Here is a 25,716-nt window from a genome sequence, read left to right on the forward strand (position 1 = left end):
TCCCAGAAGCAACAACAATAAGTTTTCTTCCTTTTTTCATATTTAAGTTTTGTACAGAAACTTGAGGAACATCAGGAAGTGTTGATTTTTTCGAAGATTTATTATCTTAACCTTGTTTCTAGGGTCATTGCGTATTTTTGTTCTCCTTTCGGCTTCCATGGTTGCTGATGAACTTGCAAATACAGCTTCCTCTTGAGTGATTTACAAAGTGTAACCCTCTTCGGAGTTGTTGAATCAGCCATTGAAGAGAAAATTGAAATCCTCACTCAAAACCGGGTTTGAATTGTATTTATGTTTTCCTCTATTTTTATTTTATTTGTGAAGAACTTCTCCATGTCAATGGAGTAGAACCTTTTGGGTTTTGATAGATTTGGTGTATTGATGGTTGTTTGTGGATTATAACTCTAATTTTATGTATTTGAATCGTTTTTGGAAGATTTAATTGTTGTATCTATGTTTACTTGTTCTTGTAATCGAAAGAGGCATGTCTTGTGATATATTTACACTATGTTGTTGATTGAGTTCATAGATTCTTCTAAGTAATCGAAAGAGGCTAGTTGAATCCTTGATTAAACCTAGTTAGGGGGATAATCGAAAGAGGTTCTCCTAAAGACCAATCCATTACGAATTCTTGCATATCTTCACCGAGCTTAAATTGGTTCATATAGTGAGGTTGATACTTAATCGAGAGAGGAGTTTTTACTAAATATTTATACTGATAATTAAGTGAATTCGAGAGACTCACTTGAACATTAGAAGTGAATTATCTAGAGTTAGATCCCGGACAATTATCTTGAACCTATCCTATCAATCCATATTTTCTCCCATTGATAACTTCCTTGCTTACCTTTGTTGAGACTGTCATTAGTCAATAGCTTAGGTTCTTATGTAGTTTTAATTCTTAATTGTATAAATAATTATTGTTGATCCTCTTAGATAGTAATCGAGCTAAGAACTACGAGAATACTTTTTAAATCCAATCCCTGTGGAGACAATAATTATACTATCCTATCTTTGACTAGCGAGTATAATTTAAGTGTGTGTTTTGTGCTCGTCAAGTAGTCGGTCTTCTTCAAAAGGTTTGGGCCCCATCTCTTATCGACTGGTAAGTTGTTCTTATCTTCGGCCTCTTAGTTATTTCTCTTTTTTAGTTTACTTTGGCTGACTTTCTTTTCCCTTTGTACTTCCCTTAACTTCAGCTAGGGGGTCTTCGAAGAGGTCGAGAGCTCCCGTATCTATGTTTTGAAAGAGAATGAATGCTAAGTCCTCGGCTTCCGCCCCCTCCTAGACTGTGTCCACCTCGGCTCGTGTCCCAATTTCTTCTTCGACTGTAGCTGCCTCTGCTCGCGCCCCTGTTAGTGCGTCTTGTCCTGCTCCTTCCTCGGATATGGGAACCTAGGCCTCTTTATCATACCGTATTATAGAGGAAGATGAGGAGGAGTATGTACCCGGTGAGGAAGATTTGATGCCTCGCAAGAGTAGGTCTGTAGATACTAGTGATGCGGCCTCCCGGGCCGTTGACTTAATGAAGGGTGATTTTACGCTGCACGAGACGGCGACGTCGGGCCGGTGTCTGAGATTATGAGATTGGTAGAGGCCGACATAGGTACGTCTCTTCCTTCTATGATGACGGTGGTTGAAGGGCTAGCCACAGGAGTTTTCGACACTTCGCAGCAAGAGGAGTCATCGACTTCGCGGCCAGTTGGTGATACTTCTTTGCCGGCCAATGAGAGAGGCAGAGGCGTTGCTGAAGAAGTCTATGAGATAAGTTCAGACGTTGACACTAGCGACCTGAAGATGATGGAGGAGGGGTTTACCCAACTTGAGGTAAGGTTGGAGAGGTCTACGAGGACCATTGTGATCCCTATGGATCGTGATATGCTGAAGAATGAGGGTAATACCCTTAAAGAGTTGGATGATGATACTCTAGCGAGGAGCATTGTTGGTCTTTCCCTTAGAGTGACTGTTTAATGTTTTGTTCTTCTCTTCTTTATTCCTTTGTTTTTCGGTGCGTTTTCATTTCTGACTCCCTTCTTTTCTTTTTTTGATCGTAGACGATGATTTTGGAGATCAAGAGGGCCCGAAGGGAGGAGAGGCGTATGGAAATTTATTAAGGTTTAAAAATAAGTACTTTGAGTATCGACGCAAGTACCAGGAATTTTGACGGCGACTTGATGAGGGTAGCAACATGCAGGCCCTTCGGGACTAGTTGAAGGAGAAAGATGATGAGCTCATAAAGGCCATTGAGAAGTGCAGCATCCCTGAGGGGGAGTTGAGGAGTCGTGAAGAGGAGCATGAGGTTAGCAGGAGCATGGAGTCCCAATGCAGTGATCTTCAAGCACAAGTGGTCGAATTGTGCAGGCAATTAGAAGAAAGTTGGCTTCAGCTGGAGGGCCTCAATGGTGAAGTTGCTGAGAAGCAGAGTGAGCTTGAGAAGGCAGAATCTTTCCGTTTGGACGCTCAGAGGAAGTTGGAGATGCTTGAGCTAAAGAACAACACTCTCTAGGCCGAGGGGGAGAATGACCAGTCCACGACGAAAGCTAAGGAGGATCGACTAGTGGGGAGGGTCGCAGAGCTGGAGAAGGATAACGCCCTCCTTCATGATCGGGTGGTCGCATAGGAAGCTGAGAAGGCTCAACTTCTCGCGTAACCCTCTTCTTCTCATACTTCATAATTTCCCAGCATTCCTCAGGAATTGTATGAGGAACGGATTCACGCCGAGGCTCAGTTGGATGTGTATCGAGATTTGCATAAAGCGGGGTACGTTTCTAAGGTTGCCCTCGAGGATGTTCGTGTTAAGGTTCGGGAAGCTCGAGTTACTTGTGGGTATGATTTCGCCACACCTGAGGGCAATGATGAAGGCGTAGATCGACTCGAAGAGGATGCTTGGTACGATATTGCTTATCCTGTGGGCGAGGAAAGGAGGTGGGGGTGATCGAGGTGGCGAGGGTATTGATGGCCAAGGCGGTAAAGGCGCAGAAGATCATGATGGTGGTGATCAATAGTTTTTCTTCCTCTCTTTTTTTGTAAACTTTTGTGTATTTTTGGCGGCGTCTCCACGAGCCTTTGTAAAAAATGGTTTAAGTATGAAAAGCCAAAGTGGTTCTTTGCATCTGCTTCTTTTCCTGTGGTTTATTTTCTATATGTTTTTTGCTTCTGTTGTTCTGCTGCCTTTGCTATTTGTTTGTACGTTGAAACATAACCGAGATCATCGACTTGTTTGGTCGTGACCTTTCGTTAAATTGTGATCGAGGACCGATTGGTGTTTGTTCGAATGAGGTCGAACATAATATTGTGGTTGAGGGCCGGTAGGTATTGGTTCGAGCAAGGTCGACCATAACCTGAATTTAATTATGGTTGAGGGCTGGTAGGTGTTAGTTCGAGCAAGGTCGAATCGTAACCTAAATTTAGTTATGGCCGAGGGCTAGTAGGTGTTAGTTCGAGCAAGGTCGAACATAACCTGAATTTTATTATGGCGGAGGGCCGGTAGGTGTTAGTTCGAACAAGGTCGACCATAACCTGAATTTAATTGTGGTCGAGGGCCGGTAGGTGTTAGTTCGATCAAGGTCAAACATAACCTGATTATAATTATGGCCGAGGGCCGGTAGATATTAGTTCGAGAAGGTCGAACATAACCTAAATGCGAGAAAAATATGTTGATAAGTGTAAAGTTTATTGCATTGACATTGTTGTGTTTGTTACATACTTGGAAAAATTTACAGATGTTTGGGTGTTGGCTGGCATTCCAGTCCTAGCCCCGGTCTATCTAGTCCCTTCACTGGTTAATCTAGAGAATAGTGAGAGGTCGAGCAATGAAATAGTAACCACTGTCTTGCCTTCGCATACTTTGACTTGGAGTGTTCCCTTCTTCGCCTCGTTAAAAACCTCCTTGAGAAAACCCAACTGGGAAAAAACTCAAGTGAGGGAAAAAAGAGTACGACTTGGGGGACGCTTTTTCTCTTAGAAGTTAAAGTATTTTAGATGGCTGATATTCTAGTTGTTCGGTAGTAGCTTTCCTTCCATTGTTTCTAGTTGGAATAATCATTTATTTGCTTTTGCTGTGATTTTGTACGGACCGTCCCAATTTGTTCCCAACTTGCCTTCCCTAGGATCTTTGCTCGCTTGAGTTCTAGCTTTCAGTACGTAGTCCCCGACTTTGAGCGGCCTGACCTTTGCTTTCTTGTTATAATAGCGTTCTGTTTTTGGGCGATCATTCTTTTATAGGCCATATCTCTTCGTTCGTCGACTTCGTCGAGTTCTTGCCTTCTGCTCTTGTCGTTGCTTGGGCTGCTCTCATGGGAGTACTTTAGGCTGGGTTGTCCGACCTCGACTGGTATTACTGCCTCGGTCCCGTAGACCAAAGAGTAGGGCGTCTCTTCTGTGCTCATTTACGGAGTTGTTCGGTATGCGCACAATACTTCTGGTAGTGCTTCCGGCCACAGTTCATTGGCGTCCTCAAGCTTCTTCTTCATGATATTTACTATCTATTTGTTGAAGGACTCTGCTTGCCCGTTGCCCGTGGGGTGGTACGGGATTGAGAGTATTCTTTTGATATGCCATTTCTCTAAAAATTCGGCGATTTTCTTTTCCGTGAACTGGGATCCGTTGCCGCAGCTGATTTCTTTAGGGAGGCCGAACCGGCATATGATATTTCTCCATATAAAGGTGATTACCTCCTGCTCCCATATTTATGCGAAAGCTCCTGCTTCCACCCACTTAAATAAATAGTTAGTTAAAATCAAAAGAAATCGTACATTACCTTGCCTTGCTGGGGGGGGGATGATGTCCATTCCCTATTTGATGAATGGCCAAGGTGAGGTGACCGAGTGGAGATGTTCGCCTGCTTGGTGAATTATTGGGGCGTACTTTTGGCACTGTTCGTATCTTTTTACGAAGCCTGCAACCTCATTTTTCATGGTGGGCCAGTAATATCCTGCCCGTATGAGGCATCTGACCAATGTACGATTGCCGAAATAAGCCCCATAATGGCCTTCGTGGACTTCTTCAAAGACGCGCCAAGTTTTCTTTGGGCTTAGACACTTCGCTAAAGGGCCACCGTAAGTTCTCTTATACAGGTCGTTATGGAGGATACTGTATCTGGCCGCTTGCATTCTCAGTTTTTTTGCCTTTTTTTAATCACCCGGGAGCCTGTCATTCTGCAAGTATACGATAACGCGATTGGGCCAGTCCCAAGTTAAGTTTATGGTTCTTACCTCGACTTGTTCTAGTGATGCGTTGAGGCGGTGAACCACGTTTTTGTCTCCGGTTGTGATGTTTTTGGTGGTTGTGGCTAGTTTAGCGAGGCCATCTGCCTCGGCATTATGTGCTCGTGGGATTTGGTCGAACTGGCATTCGTCGAACTCGGGCAGCAGTTTGCATATTTCGGTCTGGAATTTTTGCAATCTTTGTTCCTTGATTTGGAAAGTCCCTATGACTTGGTTGACTACGAGCTGGGAATCACAATGTAGTTTCATTCGTTTAGCTCCGTAAGTGAGTGTTAGTCTTAACCCTGTAATTACGGCCTCATACTCGGCCTCGTTGTTAGTCATATCTGGGCACCTTATGGACTGGCGAATTACTTCACCTGTGGGGACTTCGAGTACGTATCCCAGTCCGGACCCCAAAGCGTTGGATGCGCCATCGATGTATAGGACCCAAAGGTCTTGTATTTGAAGGGAAGTTTGGACGGCTTCCCGTTCGACTTCAAGAATTATTTTTGCGCTGAAGTTGGCAACCAAGTCAGCGAGCGCTTTTGACTTTATCACTGTTCGTGGCTGGTACGTGATATCGTGCTCGCTTAGCTCGATGGCCCATTTGGCTAGCCTTCCCGATAGCTCGGGTTTATGCAAAATGCTTCTTAAGGGGAAATATAGTCTAAGCTTTCGTAAAGCTACGACTATGGACAAAGCCAATTTTTCGAGGTGTGGGTACCTCGTCTCGGCGTCGGCGAGTGTTTTGCTAATGTAATAGATATGAGATTGAGTATATTTGTTTTTTCGAATTAAGACTGCGCTTACGGCTACCTCAGATATAGCAAGATAGATGAGGAGACGTTTCCCCGATTTGGGCTTTGAAAGTAGAGATGGCAATGACATGTATGCTTTTAGTTCTCGCAGAGCTTGGACGCACTCGGAAGTCCATTCGAGGCCGTTGTCTTTCTTAAGTAAGCAAAAGAATTTTTGGCATCTATCCGATGACCGCGAGATGAACCTTGATAGTGCGGTGATGTGACCAGTCAACCTTTGGACCTGTTTTTTGGTTGTCAAGAGTTCTGGTATCCCCTCAATGGCTTTGATTTGGTCTTGGTTGACCTCGATCCCTCGTTGTGATACTAGAAAACCTAGGAACTTTCCCGAGGCTACATCGAACGCGCATTTCTCTAGGTCTAGCCTCATTCCATACCGTCTGAGTATGTCGAAAGTTTCTTTCAGATGATCGATACGGTCTTCTCCCCTTTTTGACTTGACCAGCATGTCGTCTATATATACTTTCATTATTTTACCGAGCTGATCTTTGAACACCTTGTTACCAACCTTTGATAAGTAGCCACTACGTTCTTTAGTCCAAAAGGCATGACCCTGTAGCAATACATTCCTTGGTGGGTGATGAAAGTAGTTTTTTCATGATCTTTCTATTCCATGAGGATTTGATTATAGCCTGAGTAGGCGTCCATGAAACTTAGTAGTTCATGCCCGGCTGTTGCATCAATTATTTCATCGATATGAGGCAACGGGAACGAGTTCTTCGGACATGCTTTGTTCAAGTCTGTAAAATCCATGCACATCTGCCATTTCCCATTCTTCTTTTTAACCATTACTATGTTGGCGACCCACTTCGGGTACTTCGATTCTCTGACGGAACTATTTTCTAATAGTTTTTCCACCTCCCTGCGCACTACATCATTAATTGAGGGGTTGAATTTACGCATGATCTGTCTCACTAGGGGGGAGTGGAATGGGTCGGCGTTTAATTTGTGCGTGGCGATTTCCTTCGGTATGCCTGGCATATCTGCATGGCTAAAAGCAAGTAAGCCTGCGTTAGGTTCTAAGAAATGACTGAATTTACTTGACTCCTGAAGTTTGTAACCGATATAGGCCTTCTTGCTATGGTCGTTTGGGTCTAATTGAACGGGGTCGAGGTCCTCTATGGTCGATCTTGCAGCTTCAACCGTGTCGGGGTCTTTGATGTCGTCCCCGGTCATATCATGCTCCAATCTCGACCCTACCGATTGCTACACCTCTTTTTCTTTGTCCTTTCTTTGTTGGTTGGCTGTGCTGTCTAAGGTAATTCGGTAGCATTCCCAGGATGCACGTTGTTCCCCTCATATACTGAATATTTCCCACAGAGTTGGGAATTTGAAGACTTGGTACAAGCTGGAGGAGACGACTTTCATTGGGTGTATCCACGGTCGTCCTACTATGGTGTTGTACGCGGTATCCTGGTCCATGATGTGGAATATTATTTCCAGAGTTACGCCACCGGCTAGAACAGAGAGTGTAATTTCCCTGATCTCCGTTCAACTGCATTGTGAAAATCTGTTAGAGTGATGTTGCGCGGTACTATCTTATCCTCGAGTTTTATTTGGGTAAGTACTCGGGGATGGATAATGCACGTTCCGTTCCTGTCATCTATCATAATGCGTTTAACATCAGTATCTAAAATTTGCATAGTAATAATGAGTGCGTCATTATGAGGAAAAGCCAAACCGTCGGCGTCTGATTTGTCGAAGATGATACTTTCTTCGGGTTCGTCGTACCATTTGCGGGTGATAGACCACTTGAGTTTGTGGGTAGTGGTAAACTTCACGTTATTGATAGAGGCGTCGTCGCCGCCGCCGATGATCATGTTGATGGTACGCGCTGGTGAGGGTGGCTTAGGCGGCCCTTGATGTTCGCGTCCTCTGGCAAAATTGGTTCTTCCCCTATTGCTTAGTAGCTCTTTAAGGTGTCCTTGTCGTAACATGTTAACAACTTCTTGCCTTAGGGCGATGCAATCTTCAGTTTTGTGCCCTCGTTCCTGGTGGAACTCATAGAGGGCGTCAGATTTTATGGTATTAGGGTCAGATCTCATCTTTGGCGGCCACTTCACTTTTGGCCCGAGCTTCCCCAGGGCGTAGACTATATCTGTTGGTGACACACAAAATTGTGAGCAGATAATAGGGGGCATACCTTTATCATTCCGATGAGTTCCCGCCCTTGGTCCGGATGGACCTTCTTCGTAGCGGGGGGAGGGCGCGGCGACTGTCCTGATATATGGTTGATGCCGTCCTAATATATGCTTTCATTGATGGCGTTCATGAGGTTGGTTGAGAGGTCACTTGTTATTCTCGTCCTTTCTTCTCGGTTACCTTCCATGTAGGGTTTTGTATATACTAAGAAAGGAGATCTTGGGTTTTGTACATTAGTGACTCGTGTTAGTTGTGGATCTAGCGGAAACTAAACATTTAACTAAGAAATCCCCATAGACGACGTAAAATTGTTTGACTAAAAATATAAATCTTGGTTCAAATAATTAAATTTATATAAACAAAGGTTAATCCTAGTTAATAATAATATCCTTAGATCTTAATATTAAAAAAAGAAGAAGCAATTGATAGGTGTTCAAGCGGATAGTAAAGGAACCACGTGATAAATGCCCTGAAAAATCAAGAACAGTGGTGTAACATATAATATTTGATGTGCAATAATAAATGCCATTTAAGTAGATAAGGGGAATGATTCAATCAATAAAAAGTGGAATAAATGAACCTTCCGCTTGACAATGATTGAAAGACAAATCCTTGAATAATCGAGAATTTCTCGGATCTAATGGTAAAGTGTAGATAAGAATTTCAGTGAAAAGTAGATCTTTGTATCGAGTGAAGACCGAATCCTTTTGTCAAAGTGCTTTTCTCACAAATGAATGTCCCCCTATCATTGTTTCTTATTCTATTTATATGTGACATACTTCCAAGAAACCTCTAAAAGTACAAGTGCAGAGAATACCAAAAGGAATATTTTCTTTGATATCCTATCTTGAAAACTAGCAGTTACAGTTCTATTGAACGTACTCGACCTCGACTTCGACATCAATCCTTGATTCCTTGTTGACATCTTGACTACGACTTTCATCAACTCTTCGATCGCGGGCCTTATGGCTTCTCGGACCATCTTAATAAGTGACAGTTTGAGGATTCTTCGTGTGATGCTACATCGCCCTGAATATTCTAAGGGCGGATTTTGACCCATGCACTATACATAAAAATTAAATCCATTATAATATTGTCTAGTATTTTTCTTTTTCTTTTTTGTATGTGATGGGACAAAAAAATGTATTATACAAACGTGTCCTCAATTACCCATCTACTGGCGACAACTAATCAGCCACCACTCATTATTCCAAATTGATTTAGAACACTAGTGGCACATATGAGCCACCTAAACTCACCGACAAGATTCCACTCCTTATTCTAGTACCAACGCCATTGCATATTGTACCACCACATTTCTCCTTCCTCCCATTCTCCGTCTAGTTTTTTTTTCCCTCTAATGTCTCTGCCTAGGTTTCACATATCAGCAGAAGCTTCGTGACAGAGAGCTAAAAGTCATTTGTAACATATGAGTAGTTTTAGGATGTAAGAATTTTTTACTATTTTAAACTTTTAGATCAGTACATTTAATTATTTAACGAAGGTTATGAATAACTAATTTTACGAATATCAGAATAAATTTGAGTCTTTTCCTTAAAAGAATGTCCTCTATAGTCTAGAGACAGTGAATTATACACATATATACGTGTGCTATAATTAAATTGTACTTATTGGTTTTTAAATCATGGATCTGCAGTGATTAAGATCCAAAACATGGCTGTTAAGTGTTAACTAAGGTGGAATTAGTACTTAATACCAAGAAAAATTAAGCTTATAATATAGGACTAGCGCGTTTGCAGAGTCAACATACATGTGCCAACTGGTCCCCCTTTAATTACATCCACTACGTATTTTAAACATCTTATACTTTTCTGCTCCTTTCTCCCATCTATACTTTCCTTTTAAACCCTCCATTGAAGAAAGCTCCCACAAATGGAGCTTCCCTTTGGGAAATACTCCACTTCAACTCAAAGAACCCCAAGAATATTCATACTTTTAGTTTTAGCAGTTATAGTTCTGGGTCTTATCCCTCTTTACCACCCATTGAATTGGTACCCAGCAGATTTAGTAACCCAATATCCATCTGAAATATCACCCACATACCATGCTGAAGAGCAGAAAATAAAGATTAAAGAGCCAGAAACATGCGATATTTTCAGTGGAGAATGGGTTTGGAATCCGGATGCTCCATATTATACGAATATGACTTGTTTTGCGATCCATGAGCACCAAAATTGTATGAAGTATGGAAGACCGGATTCTGATTACTTGAAGTGGAGGTGGAAGCCTAATGGATGTGAGCTCCCCATTTTCAACCCTTTTCAGTTTTTAGATATGGTTAGAAACAAGTCTTTGGCACTTGTTGGTGATTCAGTTGGAAGAAATCAAATGCAGTCCTTGATTTGCCTCTTGGGCCGGGTACCATTTTCTTCTCTGCAATTCATCTTAATTTTGGTTAAAGTTTTTCTTAATTTTACTTCCATTTGCATAGATAGTGCTTGCCGATCTGCGATGAATTACTGCTTCTAGCTTGGATGAGTAACTAGGATGTACTTAGCTTGTTGAGTTCATAATTTAGGATTAATTGAGGATTTGTCTATCTAAGGCTAGAAATTTTCAAGATTTAGGTGTAAATTTCGCGGAAGACGCCATTGATGGGTCAACGCGCGTATTATTTTCCAGAATGAAGTTGTAAAAGGTAGTAAAATGGAGTATAGGATTAATGGGGAAAATGATTATTAAAAGTAAAATGGAGGACTGGAAATGTAAAGTTTTGTACTCATTGATAAATTTTGGAAGGGAAAGGAGCATAGGGGGGCTATGGAGTATGGAGTAATCACAATCTCGTGAGTATAAAATGTGATAGATAGGGCACGTTACGACGTCGGTTAATCACATCTAAATGTTCAAAGTGGATGCCAATCTAGTCATAATCCATATCATCAAATTAGAATATATTAACCATTTAACTAGTACAAATTATTGAAACTATGCTTTTGAATTTTTCTACCCTTTTTTTTTGTGTGGTAAAAACGAAATTTTTAAGAATATAGTCATTCTCTTTTTGAAAGTTGGTTCCTCTAGTCTAATAAAGTTTCTTTCTCATTCTTTAATTCATTCTCCATCGAAAGATAAAAAAGGTTACAAGAAAAGAAGAGCAGAGACTGAGAAGAACATTGAGTGACAGCGTGAAATTTGACATATTGAATTTTAATCCTCCGAAGGTCGCTTTTGTCCCCAATATTATAGTACGACTATTTAGCTAGATCCAAAGAGCTTTTCCCATTAAAGTATATCTTAAGAAAATGTATGGTGACAAATTATTAGAGAATCCAAGCCGGGTAAAGCGGGATCATAACTTGCTTCTTAGAAATGTCAAGACATAAAAAGATAATTGTGCCCTTCTAGAGATTTGTTTGACTATATCATTAACAACTATGACCATGCCTCTTATATTTTATTACTACTCCTTATAGCAAACCCGAGAATATTTTAGGAACAACTTGATTCTTGTTAAACACCTCACATGCTACTGTAAGTACCATAATTAGTGTTAAACTAATCTAAAAACAAATCAAAGTGAGAATGATCAACGAAGTAATACAAATTTTGATCTTCTTTTCTTTCTTTTAGGTGGAATATCCTGAGGATATATCTGATAATCCAGATCAAGCTTTCAAAAAGTTAAGATACAAAACTTACAACTTTACATTATCAACATATTGGTCACCATTTTTGGTGTCAACTAAAGAAGCAGATGCAGATGGTCCAAGCCATACTGGAGTCTTCAACCTTTACCTTGATGAAGCAGACGAAAAATGGACCAACGAAATTGAAGGATACGACTATGTCATCTTAAACGCTGGCCACTGGTTTGCCCGGATTAGCGTCTACTACGAGAACAAACAACGAGTTGGCTGCAGGTACTGTGGACTGCCAAATGTCACTGCACTCCCACTTAACTATGCGTACCAAAGGGCATTCCGAACTGCTCTTAAAGCCATCAACGACTTAGAAAATTTTAAGGGTGTGGCGATTCTTAGGACTTTTGCACCTTCTCATTTTGAAGGTGGGGACTGGAATAGTGGAGGGGATTGTGTAAGGACAAGGCCGTTCAGAAGTAATGAGACCGCATTGGAAGGTCAAAGCTTGGAGCAATACCAGATCCAAGTTGAAGAGTTTAAGGCTGCAGAGAAAGAAGGGAAGACGAAGGGGAAGAGATTCAGATTGATGGACACAACACAAGCAATGTTAATGAGACCAGATGGTCATCCAAGTAAATATGGGCATTGGCCAAATGCGAATGTGGTATTGTACAATGACTGTGTTCATTGGTGCTTGCCTGGTCCTATTGATTCTTGGGCTGATTTCTTGTTTCATATGTTCAAGATGGAGGGCACCAGATCCCTAGAGGAAAAGCTTCAATGAGGAGCTAAACAATACAATGTACTCTGATTTTTTATTTGTTCAATTTATTCTAGGATTGTTGTTGTGATTTAAAGAGGAACTCTGTTTCTTGGATAGTTATGGTTGATGTGAAGATGTAACCATAGCACTGCTAGAAAAGTGAAAAAAAGAAAAGCCTTGTTGCATTTTATAGAGCTAATGATATTTCTCCCCATTGACCAAAGAGTATATATGGTTGCTTGCTGCAGCTATTGATCAAGACTGCACTATGATTCCAGTTTGACCAATTTTGTATTTTGCCCATCAAATTTCAGCGTTTGGTTCACCTTAATCTCAAACTTTCTACTTTCTACCGGAGACAACTAATCAGTCACCACACGTTATGCCAAATAAGTGTTTTACAACACTAGTGGTATTTATGAGACACCCAACCCACCGACAATTTTCCTCCCTCTATTTCTAGTACCACCACCATTGCATATTGTACCACCACATTTTCTCCTTCAACCCATTCGCTGCCTAGAATTTCACAAATCCGCAGAAGCGTGACAGAGAGCTAAAAGTCATTTATAACAAATGAGTAGTTCTAGGCTGTGGGGACTTTTTATAGTATTTTAAACTTTTGGATTAATATGCTTAAATGTTTTACGGAAGGTACAAATGACTAATTTTGTAAGATTTAGAGATAACTTTGAACTTTTTCTGACCAAGGTTGAATTAGGGGGAATTGTACTTATAATGGGATTAGCACATTCACCGAGTCAACATAGATGTAAAACTACATGCACTATGTATTTTTAACAGTTTACCTTTGCTCCTTTCTCCCATCTCTAATTTCCTTTTCAACTCTCCATTGAAGCAGTTCACAGAAATGGAGCTTCCCTTTGGGAAATACTCCACTTCAGCTCAAAGAACTCCAAGAATATTTCTACTTATAGTTTTAGCAGTTACAGTTCTGGGTCTTATCCCTCTTTACCACCCCTTTAATTGGTACCCAGCAGATTTAGTAACCCAATATCCATCTGAAATTTCACCCACATACCATGCTGAGGAGCGAAAGATAAAGATTAAAGAACCCAAGACTTGCGATATTTTCAGTGGAGAATGGGTTAGGAATCCGGATGCTCCATATTATACGAATATGACCTGCTCTGAAATCCATGAGCACCAAAATTGTATGAAGTATGGTAGACCTGATAGTGATTACTTGAAGTGGAGGTGGAAGCCTAGTGGATGTGAGCTCCCCATTTTTAACCCGTTTCAGTTTTTGGATATGGTCAGAAACAAGTCTTTGGCAATTGTCGGTGACTCAGTTGGAAGAAACCACATGCAGTCCTTGATTTGCCTCCTGGGCCGGGTACCATTCTCTCCTCTGCAATTTTTATTAATTTTGTTTAAGCTTTTTATTTTCTTCCATTTGCATAGACTGTACTTGCTGGCAGGGCGAATGTAGTTACTAGGTTTTAATTGAATTCAAAACTTTTGACGCGGAGTAAAAATTTAAATGTAAAAATTCATAATAGATATGAATTTATAATTTTAAAAATATAATAAGTTTAATACTAAAAATTTTGTAAGTTAAACCCATTAGATTTAAATTCTGAATCCGCATCTAGTTGTCGGTGTGTGGTAAATTATTTGCTTCTACTATATTCTTTTATAGTTTATCTTAGTTTGGTGAAAACTCTAGTTTGGATTAGCTAGTTGGATGCACTTTGCTTAGCTTGTTGATGCATAATGGTTAATAGAAGATTTGGTCTACCTAAGGGCTAAGGCTAGAGCTTTCCAAGATTTTGGTGAAATTTTAGTGTTTTAATTTCCAGAATAAAGTTGTGACTTCTGAGATATAGTAAAATGTACTCCCTCTCCTCTAATAATGTGAGTATGTGACAACGTTTAATTGGAGACAACCTTAAAAAGAGTAAATAAAAATTTAGAATTCGTGATTTAAAACGAAACATATTATTTATATGATAAAACTAAAAAGTTAAAATTAAATTATTTTAAATAAGAAAATATGTGTTTTTTAAAAATAATTAAAAGAATATGACATATAAATTGAGACAAAAAAGTATAGGATTAACGGCAAATATGGCCATTAACAGTAAGATGGAGGACTGGAAATGTAAAGTTCTGCACTCACTGATGATTTTTCGATGGAAAGGGTGCACAGAGGGCTTTGGAGTAAGCACAACCTCGTGAGTCGTGAGTATAAAATGTGATGTGAAAGAGTACGACGTCGTAGCACATCCAACTGCTCAACGGAGATGCCAGTCTAGTCACAAACCACTGTCAAATTAAAATATAGTATATAATAATAAAGTCATTGTCATTTGGAAATGATTTCATCTAGTCCAAAAAAGTTTGTTCTCATTTCATTATTAATCATCCCTCAAAATATTAAAATAACAAAGTACTATACAAGAGAAAAGAAACGCAGACAATAGGAGGAACATCGGGGGCCAGCGTGAAATTTGTCATATTGCTTGTTAATCCTCAGAAAGTGTCTTGTGTTCCCAATAATATTATAATACGACTATTTAGCTAGATCCATGGAGCTTTTCCCCTTAAAATAATGTATCATGAAAAATTGTTAGAGAATGGGGTCATAACTTGCTCCTTAGAAATGTAAGACATAAAAAAGATAATTATGCCCCTCTTGAGATTTGTTTGACTAAATCATTAACAACCATGATTATGGTTCTTATACGAATAATTAACCCAAATAGTCGTCCACTCAACTGATTAAACTAAAAATAGTCGGTGAAGGTTATAATATATTCACAATTTATGTATTATATATGTATGTATAATTGTGTACAATGAATGTATAATCTATATATATGACTTGAAAAAGTAAACAATGAATATGGTTGGTACCAAAATAATCTTATTTTTTTGGTTTTGATACAACTCTTTATAGTAAGTCCGGAATTGCTCCGGACAATGCGATGCTTTGCTAAACACCGCTCTAATTCATGTGCTATAGTTAGCGCTAAACTAATCTAAAGACAAAATTGATGGAGTCCATCTCATTCAAAAGCCAAAATAATAGGCATGTGCCTAAGGAAAATACTTGCCTGAGAATTTCTTTGGTTTGGCGGCCGACGTTGAATTTCTTTGGTTTGGCAGCCAACATTGTTGAATTGTTAACATTGAAGAAAAAGAAATATGTGCAAATTGTCAAATATAGTAGGCTTCACAGAGTGAGGCTTCGGCTATAAAAGGAGAGTTTCGGCTCTCATTTCTACACACCAACAAAGAGAGAAAGAAAGAGTGAAGCTTCACAGACAGGATATAAGAAAATAGTCTGTGAGAAAAATAGAGAGAGTAAACGATATTGTAGTGAGGTGAGAATATCAAAGGAGGGTTATTTCTTTTGAGTGTTGTAGTGGTCTTTGGAGTATTTTACTCGGACTTACAAAGTGAAAAATTTCTTGCTATAGTGATATCAGTTGCTCATCCCGAGGCCGTGATTTTTCCCTTATTCAAAAGTTTTTTCTCATTTCATTATTAATCATCCCTCAAAAAATTAAAATAACAAAGTAGGAGTGCTATACAAGAAAAGAAAAGCAGACAATAGGAGGAATTCTTAATCGTCAGAAAGTCTCTTGTGTTCCCAATAATAGTATAATAGAGGAATTTTCATAAATCACTCTAGTTTAGAGTCTAGTAACTATAGTTTGCCTAATTACTATTTGTAGCTACTATTCAATTGTTACTAATTTGTATCACTTGTATTCAAACGTGCAACGAATACAACTAGTGTCAACTGTATTCGTTCACACGAATAAAACGTGTATCAACTGTGTTCGTTCGTGCAATTGTATTTATTCGTGCAACGAACACAATATGTATCAACCGTAAACAAGGCGAAATATAAGTGTGTATACAAAGGATACAACTTATATCGACTGTATACATGTATAAAAGGTACAACATGTATCGATTGTATTTGTTCGCGCAACGAATACAACTAAGGCGAAATACAGAAATACATAAAATGTTTTTGTTGAGATTAGCTTGACTAAATCATTAACAACCATGACCATTGTTCTTGTATTAATCTTATTTTTTGGTTTAGATAAAACTCTTTATAGTAAGCCCGGAATTGCTCCGGACAATCGGATGCTTTGCTAAACACCGCTCTACTTCATGTCCCATAGTTAGCACTAGACTAATCTAAAAACAAAATCAAGAAGTAATAAAAAAACTGATATGCTTTTTTTACTTCTTTTTGTGTTTTTAGGTGGAATATCCTGTTGATATCTCTGACAATCCAGATCAATCTTTCAAAAAGTACAAATACACAACTTACAACTTCACCCTAGCAATAAATTGGTCACCATTTTTGGTTTCAACGAAAGAAGCAGATGCAGATGGTCCATGCCATACTGGACTCTACAACCTTTACCTAGATGAAGCAGATGAGAAGTGGACCACCCTAATTGGGGGATATGACTACATCATCTTAAACGCCGGCCACTGGTTTGCCCGGTGCAGTGTCTACTACGAAAACAACCAACTAGTCGGCTGCAGGTATTGTGGACTGCCAAATGTTACTGAACTCCCACATAACTATGCCTACCAAAGGGCATTCAGAACTGCTCTTAAAGCTATCAACGACGTAGAAAATTTTAAGGGTGTAGCGATTCTTAGAACTTTTGCACCTTCTCATTATGAAGGCGGGGACTGGAATAAGGGAGGAGATTGCATAAAGACAAGGCCATTCAGAAGTAATGAGACTGCGTCGGAAGGTCAAAGCTTGGAGCAATATAGGATCCAAGTTGAAGAGTTTAAGGTTGCAGAGAAGGAAGGAAAGATGAAGGGGAAGAGATTCAGATTGATGGATACAACACAAGCAATGTTGTTGAGACCAGATGGTCACCCAAGTAAATATGGGCATTGGCCTAATGAAAATGTGGTAAATGATTGTGTTCATTGGTGCTTGCCTGGTCCTATTGATTCTTGGGCTGATTTCTTGTTTCATATGTTCAAGATGGAAGGCACCAGATTCCTAGTTGAAAAGCTTCAGTGAGAGAGCTAAACTATACATTATTGTACTTTGATTTTTTATGTATTTTTGTTTCTAATGATCATTTATTCTTTTGAGGACTCTATAGTCGATAGGTTGGTTCCGAATTCAGGGAAGTAGAAGACAAATCTTTCAATTCGTTCAAAACGCAATTAAAATATGATCATTAGAGAAATGAATCTAAAACTTGATAAATGACAAGTTACATTATATGCAATCTGTTGGGATTTTTCTAACGAGTGTGAATGGAAAGAGGCACATTTTGGATTGCTCTTCTTTATTTCACCCTTCCTTTGTCTATCAATTTAGATGCTTGGTCTCATTTTTCATACACAGAAAAATCTGAAAACTTCTCTCTTTTCTGCATTTGTTGTATTATTTTCTAAATAAACATAAGTATCAAGTGTGATTTGCTCCGTTTGTTGAGTTCACTGAAATTCTGTGATTTGTAGTGCCGCTATCAGAGCATAGTTATTCCATTCTATCATGGCAAGAATTAATCCAAAACCTTGAGTAACAGCGAGGGCATTAAATTACTTAAGGACACAAGGCTCGAAATTATTTTACGTTTTGTTGATTAAACTAATGTTTTTTTGCTTCTCTGATTTTATGGTTTCGAACACCGATTTTACTAACACAACCAACATGTACTCATGATCCATTACAAGTTTAGGTAGGAGATCTAGATTAGCTTGGAAATTTTAGCCTGCAAAATGCCACAATTTAGTGTCAATTTAATTAATTTAATGTCATCTTGATATAGAAGCAGGCCCCTGCAACGAAAGGCAAGTCGCCATGAGGCTAAAACTCGAATTGCAGCGTTACAAATTCAAATCTAGAGTTTTATTTTATTTTATTTTTAAAAGCTGTTACCTAATTGAGTTTTCTCTTTTTAGATTAAATATGTGAAATAGTCATATTTGGGGAAAATGAATTATTAGTTTGATCTATCATCTCTGTGTCTTTTCATACAATTTGTCTTTAAACTCACGGACAAGAAAAAGAAATTCATCTTCTATCTCATGATTCATGAACTATACTATTTCCAGAGATTGCTAAATCCACTCAATTGGTATTTTTGTCCACTCTGCAAGAGAATATCAAGGTTGTTCATAAATCATAATCAAAACTATTTGAATTTAAAAAACACAAATTTCCAACTCTTACTTATTCTTTTAAGTTAGTTTCTAAAATTTCGACTTTTGTTTGTTACTGTGCTTTCATCTGTTAGAAAATAAAGACGGACAAGTTAGACTAAAACACATTTTTTCAATCCAAATTGCCGAAGTATACTTCAACTGAGTTGGGCCATGACGTGTTCACTGATTCAATCAATTTAACTCGAGTATAATAATTTTGCTTGATTTTTATTTGTATGTGCTTTTCAAGTGGTTGGTCAATGTATGCGAAGAGTAAATAAAAGTTTGAAATTCAAGGAAACTATTTTTATCAAAGGCGGATCACACGTGAAACTTTGTACTAAAAAGGCAAAAATGGTGCATAGATAAGAAGGAAATAAAAGCAATGCAAAGTCCTCATCATTCAGCTAATTGCCACCAAGCTACGCCATGTTTTAAGTCTCCAACAAACTCTTTCACCTTTTTCCTCTGAAAGTTATTGAAAACGGACAACATAATCATTGTCCAATTAATTAAAAGTGAGTAACTCTAACTATCCAACAGAGTAAATTAAGTTTTTGAATCACTTTTATTAATGATAGTAAGAGCTCTCATGTGAACCTAGGACGATCGATTGCTTAGTAACCATGTTTACATAAGATATGGAATGTACTGTGTATCTATGGCAGTATTTAAAACATTTATATAAATCTTAGTGGCAAAAATATCTGTCTAGCTTGAAGTGTTGGTTTGCGATATATATATACTATTCTTTAATCTTTGAGAATATTTTACTCTTCAACTTTCAAGGGATTTAGTAATAATTTTCGTTGTTTGTTGAACCATATAAGGTAACGTTTATTTTCCTTTTTATCATAAGCGACTTTGCTTCATGTATGATATGCTGCTTATTAGATTTAAAAACCAGAATATTAGTCAAGTTTGAAAGAATTCACCAAGATAATAATCATTTAGCCCATAATACCAAACTCCAAACATATACAGTAACAGTAGTTTTTTCTATGATTGATTTTCCTAGTACTAGCTAGTATATAAATTGCTCACAAAATTTTGATCTTCGAAAACGTCACTTGCAGATGAAGGGTGGTGGTGGAGCAGAGCTTCCCCGTTGGAAGTACATTTATATGCTGTTGGAAAGCTTTAGAAAAGTTGTTCTACCAATCTTAACATTAGTACTCCTAGTCAAAATCACCTTCTCCTCATATAATACTACCACTGATTCTTTGCTGCAAAATCTTGAAACAACCCTCAATAAATCAGTCCCTTTTGATCAGCAAAAACATGAGGCAATCACCCAACTGCAGTCTGTTGGAATTACTAGCATTAATCATTCAGAAAAAGTAGGGAAAAAGCAAAAAACATGCAACATCTTTGTGGGAAAATGGATATCATATCCAAATGGACCATACTATACAAATGAGACAAACTGCGCAATCGATGATCGACAAAATTGCATGAAATTTGGAAGACCGGATCGTGATTTTATACACTGGAGATGGAAGCCAGATGATTGTGAGCTGCCACTTTTTGATGCTATGCAATTCTTGGAACTTGTACGTGATAAGACTTTGGCTTTTGTTGGAGACTCACTAGCAAGAAACCAGATGCAGTCACTGGTGTGCCTGCTAGCTAGTGTAAGTCTTGTTCTTAACAGTAGGACCCTTTGTGCTTCCATTACTCTGTTTTCACCTAATCCTAAATTTAATTCCTCATTTACTGACTTTATATTTTCATTAAACTTTATTCAATATACTCTTTTACTGGTGTAGCCACGTTGAATCGACAATTTATAAATGATTTAACTTATATGCACTAACAATGTAACGAACGTATCCTTCCCTATTCCAGGTTACCAAATTAGACCTGCTATAAATAATCACTTGTTCTTATTGGTCGCATTAATATGATGGTTTCGTTTATGCAAGTCAAATGGCATGAGGGAAGTTTTCTGGCTGGTTCAGGGAATAACAGGAATTAGGGTGGAAAAAACCCTGTGACTTTAGTCGACTATGCTAATGAAAGAACAAAGTTAGTCCAATAATGATATGAGAATTGGCAAAATCAAAGTTTATTCACAAAAGCTCAGCAGTTTTTTTATTTTTATTTTTTTATATTTCTACATTCTTTCTGATCAAAATATCTTGCGCCATATTTCAGGCGGCCATTCCTGTAGACGTATCAGAGACTAAGGACGCGAGATTCAGGCGTTGGTTGTATAAAGATTACAACTTCGCAATCATAGCCCTATGGTCTCCACAGTTGATTAAATCCTATGAATCTGATCCTAATGGCTATTCATACAACAGTCTCATGGATCTGTATCTAGACGAGGCCGATGATGTCTGGGCAAGTCAAGTTCACAAAGCTGATACTGTCATAATCTCCGGAGGACAATGGTTCTTTAGGCCATTTTTGTACTACGAAAATGGTCAGCTCATCGGATGTCACAAATGCAATGAAAAGAACACCACAAAACTAAGCCATTATTATGGATACAGAATGGCGTTTCGTACAGCTTTCAAGACACTTCTAAATCTCAAGAGATTAAAAAGTCGATTGGTAATACTAAGACCATTCTCCCCTCAACATTTTGAGAATGGGGAATGGAATAAAGGAGGGAATTGCAATAGAACAAGACCCTTCACGAATCAAGATATTAAGTTGGATGGATATACATTACAAATGTATTTGACTCAATTGGAGGAATTTAAGGCAGCAAAAAGGGAAGGCAACAAAAGGGGTGTCAAGTTTCGATTGTTAGATACAAGTGAAGCCATGTTACTGAGGCCAGATGGGCATCCAAATCATTATGGACATTGGCCAAATGAGAAGAAATTAGCTGATTGTGTGCATTGGTGTATGCCAGGTCCTGTTGATACATGGAATGAGCTTTTGCTATCCATTTTGAAGATGGAAGCAGAATGAGTTGAAGCTTGGAATAGCACCACTCATTCTTCAGGACAGTAATAATTTATATACATCTTTAGAATTTGGTAACAACCGTATAATAACTTTTTAAATGTTTATGTAATATTTTTATATTTCAACATAATCTCTATAAGGACATCTATAGAAAAATATTTGTCACCGGCGCAACTTTTAACCAATATGCTAATGCTATTTATTATGAGTATGTCAATACTGCTTAAGCGGAAATTGACATCATAATATATGGTCTAAATTTTCTTGCCCAAACAATAGGGTAAAAATAGCATGGGCTAGCCAGTTTTCGGACTGGTAATTGAAAAATAGCCAACGTTTGCAAACTCATTAAAAAATAGCCACTATTTTGCTGAAACACAGAAAGTTCCAACATAGTATGCTGGATTATGGAGCTTTTGTGTATAAACTTTCATCATATTATGTTGGAACTCCAGTATACGGAAAGTTCCAGCATAATATGATGGACATTGGAGCTTCTGTATATAAGCTTCCAGCATATTATGTTGGAACTCCAGCACATTATGCTGGAATCTCATATGTAAAAAATTCAAACTCCAGCATATTATGCTGGAATTTTTCCGGATTTTTAAGGGTGTTTTTGTTCAGATTTTATCTTTATATGAAAAAGTGACTAAATTTCGATTACTTTTGAAACTGTGGCTATTTTTCAATTAACAATTGTAAATTTGACTATTTCTGATTTTTTTTTTTCCAACAATAGGTTGACAATTTGGTCCATTTGTTATGGGCCAAGTTTTCAGCCGAACCAAGCCTGTCTTTAATCAAAGTCCAAGAAGCGCAATCAACCAGAATGTATTCACACTCTGAAAAAGAGAAGCTCCGAAAATCCGTAAAACATCTGAAGTACAAACTAGAATTTTATTGCAGACGACAAAATTAGTACTAATACATATCATTGTGATTAATAAAGTGACTATAGAATCTATACTTTCGAATCCAGTAGGTGATTTAAAATTACCTCATGATATTTTACGTTGTTCCATTTCACAAAGATTTTAAGTGGTGTCATAATTACTTTTATAGCTATTGTTAAAGAAATAGACAACTCCATCAATGTCAACTCCTTCTCCTAGCTTTTGTGGTCTAATATTATAAGGTATGCTTTTGAGCTCTCTCCATGATTCACCTGGCGTTTCTAAAGTGAAAATCCAATTTCTTGACGGCTTATTTGGATCATCATAAAGTAGTGTCATCAATATTTTATGCCTTGTTTTATCTGTGTGGAAACCCAATGTACAACAATAACACCACTTAAAATCTTTGTGAAATGGAACAAACTTTAGATCTTCTTGATCAGCAACACTACTTAGGCAAGGAAGAAATCTGGTTTCTCTTGTACTAGGATTTACAATAATAGCCGGCTGAATGAAATTGAATGGATCCCATAAACATAATAAACCTTTAGCATACGCAGATAAATAGTATTTATGGTCCAATTTCTTAACATGGAAAACGGAGGCTTTGGAGGTTTGCAATCTCTATGGTTAAAATTTGTCTTGACAGATATTTGAAAGTGCAAGGAAATTGGTGGTTTCATGATCATGAGGATATATATACAGAAGAGTGGCTTTGATGTATGTCTAACTTTGATGTAAATTCATGATCATACTAACTTTATTTTAATTTTTTTTAGGATGTTTTAAAAGTACACTGGCTCTTCTATCAAAGAAAATAAAATCGTCCAAGTATGTACCACATTTTCTTTTCCCATATATATTTGGTTAGGGTTCAGCAATTAGAAGTCATTTTAAGGAAAAAAACTATTTGTCTTATGTTCTGCCAAGACAAGGACTTCTGATACAAGCAACCGTAAGTGCCTTGGAAGAGTTTTTATTTTTAATAGCTCTTTTGAAATATAGTGTGAGAATCCTTCCTAAAAATTGTCTAGCCTTATAATTAGCATATCATACAATGACGTAAATTCAGTAAATCAAACTAACGATACATCAACCTTCTATTCCACTATGCAATGCTTAGTAAACATACAGCTCTCTTTCTCTCAAGTAGAAATATTTGAACCGGATAGATATTAAGCTAAATGATCAAAGAGATTTGCCTCTATTTTTACTTTACTTGAGTTGTCTTCTAACGCTAACTTCCAGTATGAATTTCTCCTCATCAATCAGCTTAAATTGGCAAACATCTCCTTCACGCAAAGCATTACCGGCTATAAATTCTCCGAACCCAGTCTGCAGTAGAAGTCTATCCGAAATGTGAACTGAAACCGGCCAACTACCTCTATCAGTTTGAAAAGTAGCCTCAAAGTTTTGCCCTTGCCCCCTGTTCAAGTATCTATTGCCAAAAGTAGCTGGTACATTCTGCACAAGTATGTGTGGTCACACACATGCTCAAACACAATACACATTTAATAATCAAGTGATCGATATCAAATGCAATGAATTAAAAACACTACAACAAGCAGTAAGACAACTTCCATCACCATTCGAAGTATATTCAACTACTTAAAAGAATACCAATTGACCAATAATATTCACACAACTGATGTTATTGTGACGACATGCAAAGTTACAACTATATAATCATAAAATACCGAGTTATCATCTTCTGCGAATTATATGCATCTGAAGTAAGTTTTAATGTTTTAGGAGGTAAAATATTTTCTCTTCATCAAATATTAAGGTCAAAGAAACACAAAGAATCAAAGAGGATGTCTTTCAGAGGATCTCAAATATTACATTCCCATAAACTCGGAAGCACAAGGTAGTTAAAATCGCACAACATTTTAGAAGGGAATTTCAAGAGGAATGAAGTAGTCAAATGTAGGACGAGATGCATTACTTATGAAAGGGAAGCTGGTGGAAATTTTAAAGTAAGGGAAGGATACAAAGCTCTTACTAGAAGTGGTAATGAAGATTCATTCTGCAGCGGTTTGTGAAAAGCAAAAGTTCCTACCAGAGTGGCAATGTTTTGGCTGGATAGCATTGCGTGAAGCATGCCTTGCACAAGATAATCTAGCCAAAAGAGGTTTTATCTTATGCAGTAGATGTTCTTTGTGTGAAAAAAGATAAAGCACCAGTCAATCACTTATTTATATATTGTACGATAGCTAGGGAGTTGTGTAAACTATTCTTAAATCCAATCAATATCAAATGGGTCTTTACAGGGAACACAAAACAGGTTCTTTGCAGCTGGAGAAGAAGGATTCATAAGCCGATTATTAGAATATGGAACTGTATCCCTCTAACTATATTTTGGGCGCTATTGAATGAGCAAGAACATAACATGCTTTCATGGAGATAAAACAAAAGTGCATCAACTAAAATACAATTACTTATACGTTTTGTCAGTTTGGTCTAATTTTAAGGTGTAAATGATATAAATCATCTGATTGATTTTGACAGTTCCTTAGGAAGCTAATGGAGAACTAATCACTTCTCTTTTCATGAAACATTTACCTTTTGCTCAATAACAAATTGCACAACATTTCACACAATTCTATCTTCCAAAAAAGGTCAACAATTTCAACTAATTAGCTCACAAGAATATATCGAAGCTTCTATTTTCTTTAAAAGTTTCTTTTGTTGGGAAATTATTGGACATAAATGTCAATCCTAGAAACATGAATTTTCGATACTGTTTTGCATCTTTGATACTAAAGCAATTGTATTTAATCATTTTCGAAAATTAGTTTTAAGGATTTATGAATACATGCAAATTAGCAAATAATAACTTACCAAGCACTTTTTTTTGGATACAGGATGGCTTAATGACAATGTTGAATGAAGGGACATAGACAACCAAGTCTCCTGATCCATTACGCATGAAGACAGATGTGTTGCACCAAACTAGCTACAAACTGAAGATCTTCAAAGAAACTTACCATGCACAATTTCTTCGTCCAATGGATGTATCTCAGGTTCTTTGATGGCAGTTACGTCCCGCTTTAAGCTGCCATATATTTTAACGTAAAACTTCAAATTTCCAGCATAGGAAAAGGTTAAAAATTCTCCAAATTCCAATTATTGTCCCGCACAAAGTCTGGCCAACCTCCTATGAAAAAGAAATCATTGTCATTCTTTTTC

At 37.9% G+C, this 25,716-nt stretch overlaps 4 protein-coding genes across 4 annotated transcripts; 3 read left to right on the forward strand and 1 right to left on the reverse strand.

The window, feature by feature from the left end:
* Positions 1–7,482: 7,482 nt before the first annotated feature.
* Positions 7,483–8,070, reverse strand: LOC142172008 (uncharacterized). The gene has a single exon (XM_075235757.1). It carries the CDS (start codon positions 8,068–8,070, stop codon positions 7,483–7,485), a length of 588 nt encoding a protein of 195 aa, XP_075091858.1.
* Positions 8,071–9,364: 1,294 nt separating this feature from the next.
* LOC107788274 (protein trichome birefringence-like 19) lies at positions 9,365–12,758 on the forward strand. Its single transcript, XM_016609948.2, has 2 exons — positions 9,365–10,546; positions 11,762–12,758. Exons 1-2 carry the CDS (start codon positions 10,061–10,063, stop codon positions 12,554–12,556), a joined length of 1,281 nt encoding a protein of 426 aa, XP_016465434.1. The 5' UTR covers positions 9,365–10,060; the 3' UTR covers positions 12,557–12,758.
* Positions 12,759–12,788: 30 nt separating this feature from the next.
* On the forward strand, positions 12,789–17,653 carry LOC107788275 (protein trichome birefringence-like 19). Its single transcript, XM_016609949.2, has 2 exons — positions 12,789–13,892; positions 16,785–17,653. Exons 1-2 carry the CDS (start codon positions 13,407–13,409, stop codon positions 17,571–17,573), a joined length of 1,275 nt encoding a protein of 424 aa, XP_016465435.1. The 5' UTR covers positions 12,789–13,406; the 3' UTR covers positions 17,574–17,653.
* A 1,676-nt stretch (positions 17,654–19,329) lies between these two features.
* On the forward strand, positions 19,330–21,793 carry LOC107788276 (protein trichome birefringence-like 19). The gene is made up of 3 exons (XM_016609950.2): positions 19,330–19,539; positions 19,786–20,343; positions 20,867–21,793. The coding sequence occupies exons 2-3, from the start codon at positions 19,786–19,788 to the stop codon at positions 21,632–21,634; spliced, it is 1,326 nt and encodes a 441-aa protein (XP_016465436.1). The 5' UTR covers positions 19,330–19,539; the 3' UTR covers positions 21,635–21,793.
* The last annotated feature ends 3,923 nt before the right edge of the window (positions 21,794–25,716 follow it).

Source organism: Nicotiana tabacum, chromosome 17 (assembly GCF_000715075.1).
Source record: "Nicotiana tabacum cultivar K326 chromosome 17, ASM71507v2, whole genome shotgun sequence".
Taxonomy (NCBI): Eukaryota; Viridiplantae; Streptophyta; class Magnoliopsida; order Solanales; family Solanaceae; genus Nicotiana; species Nicotiana tabacum.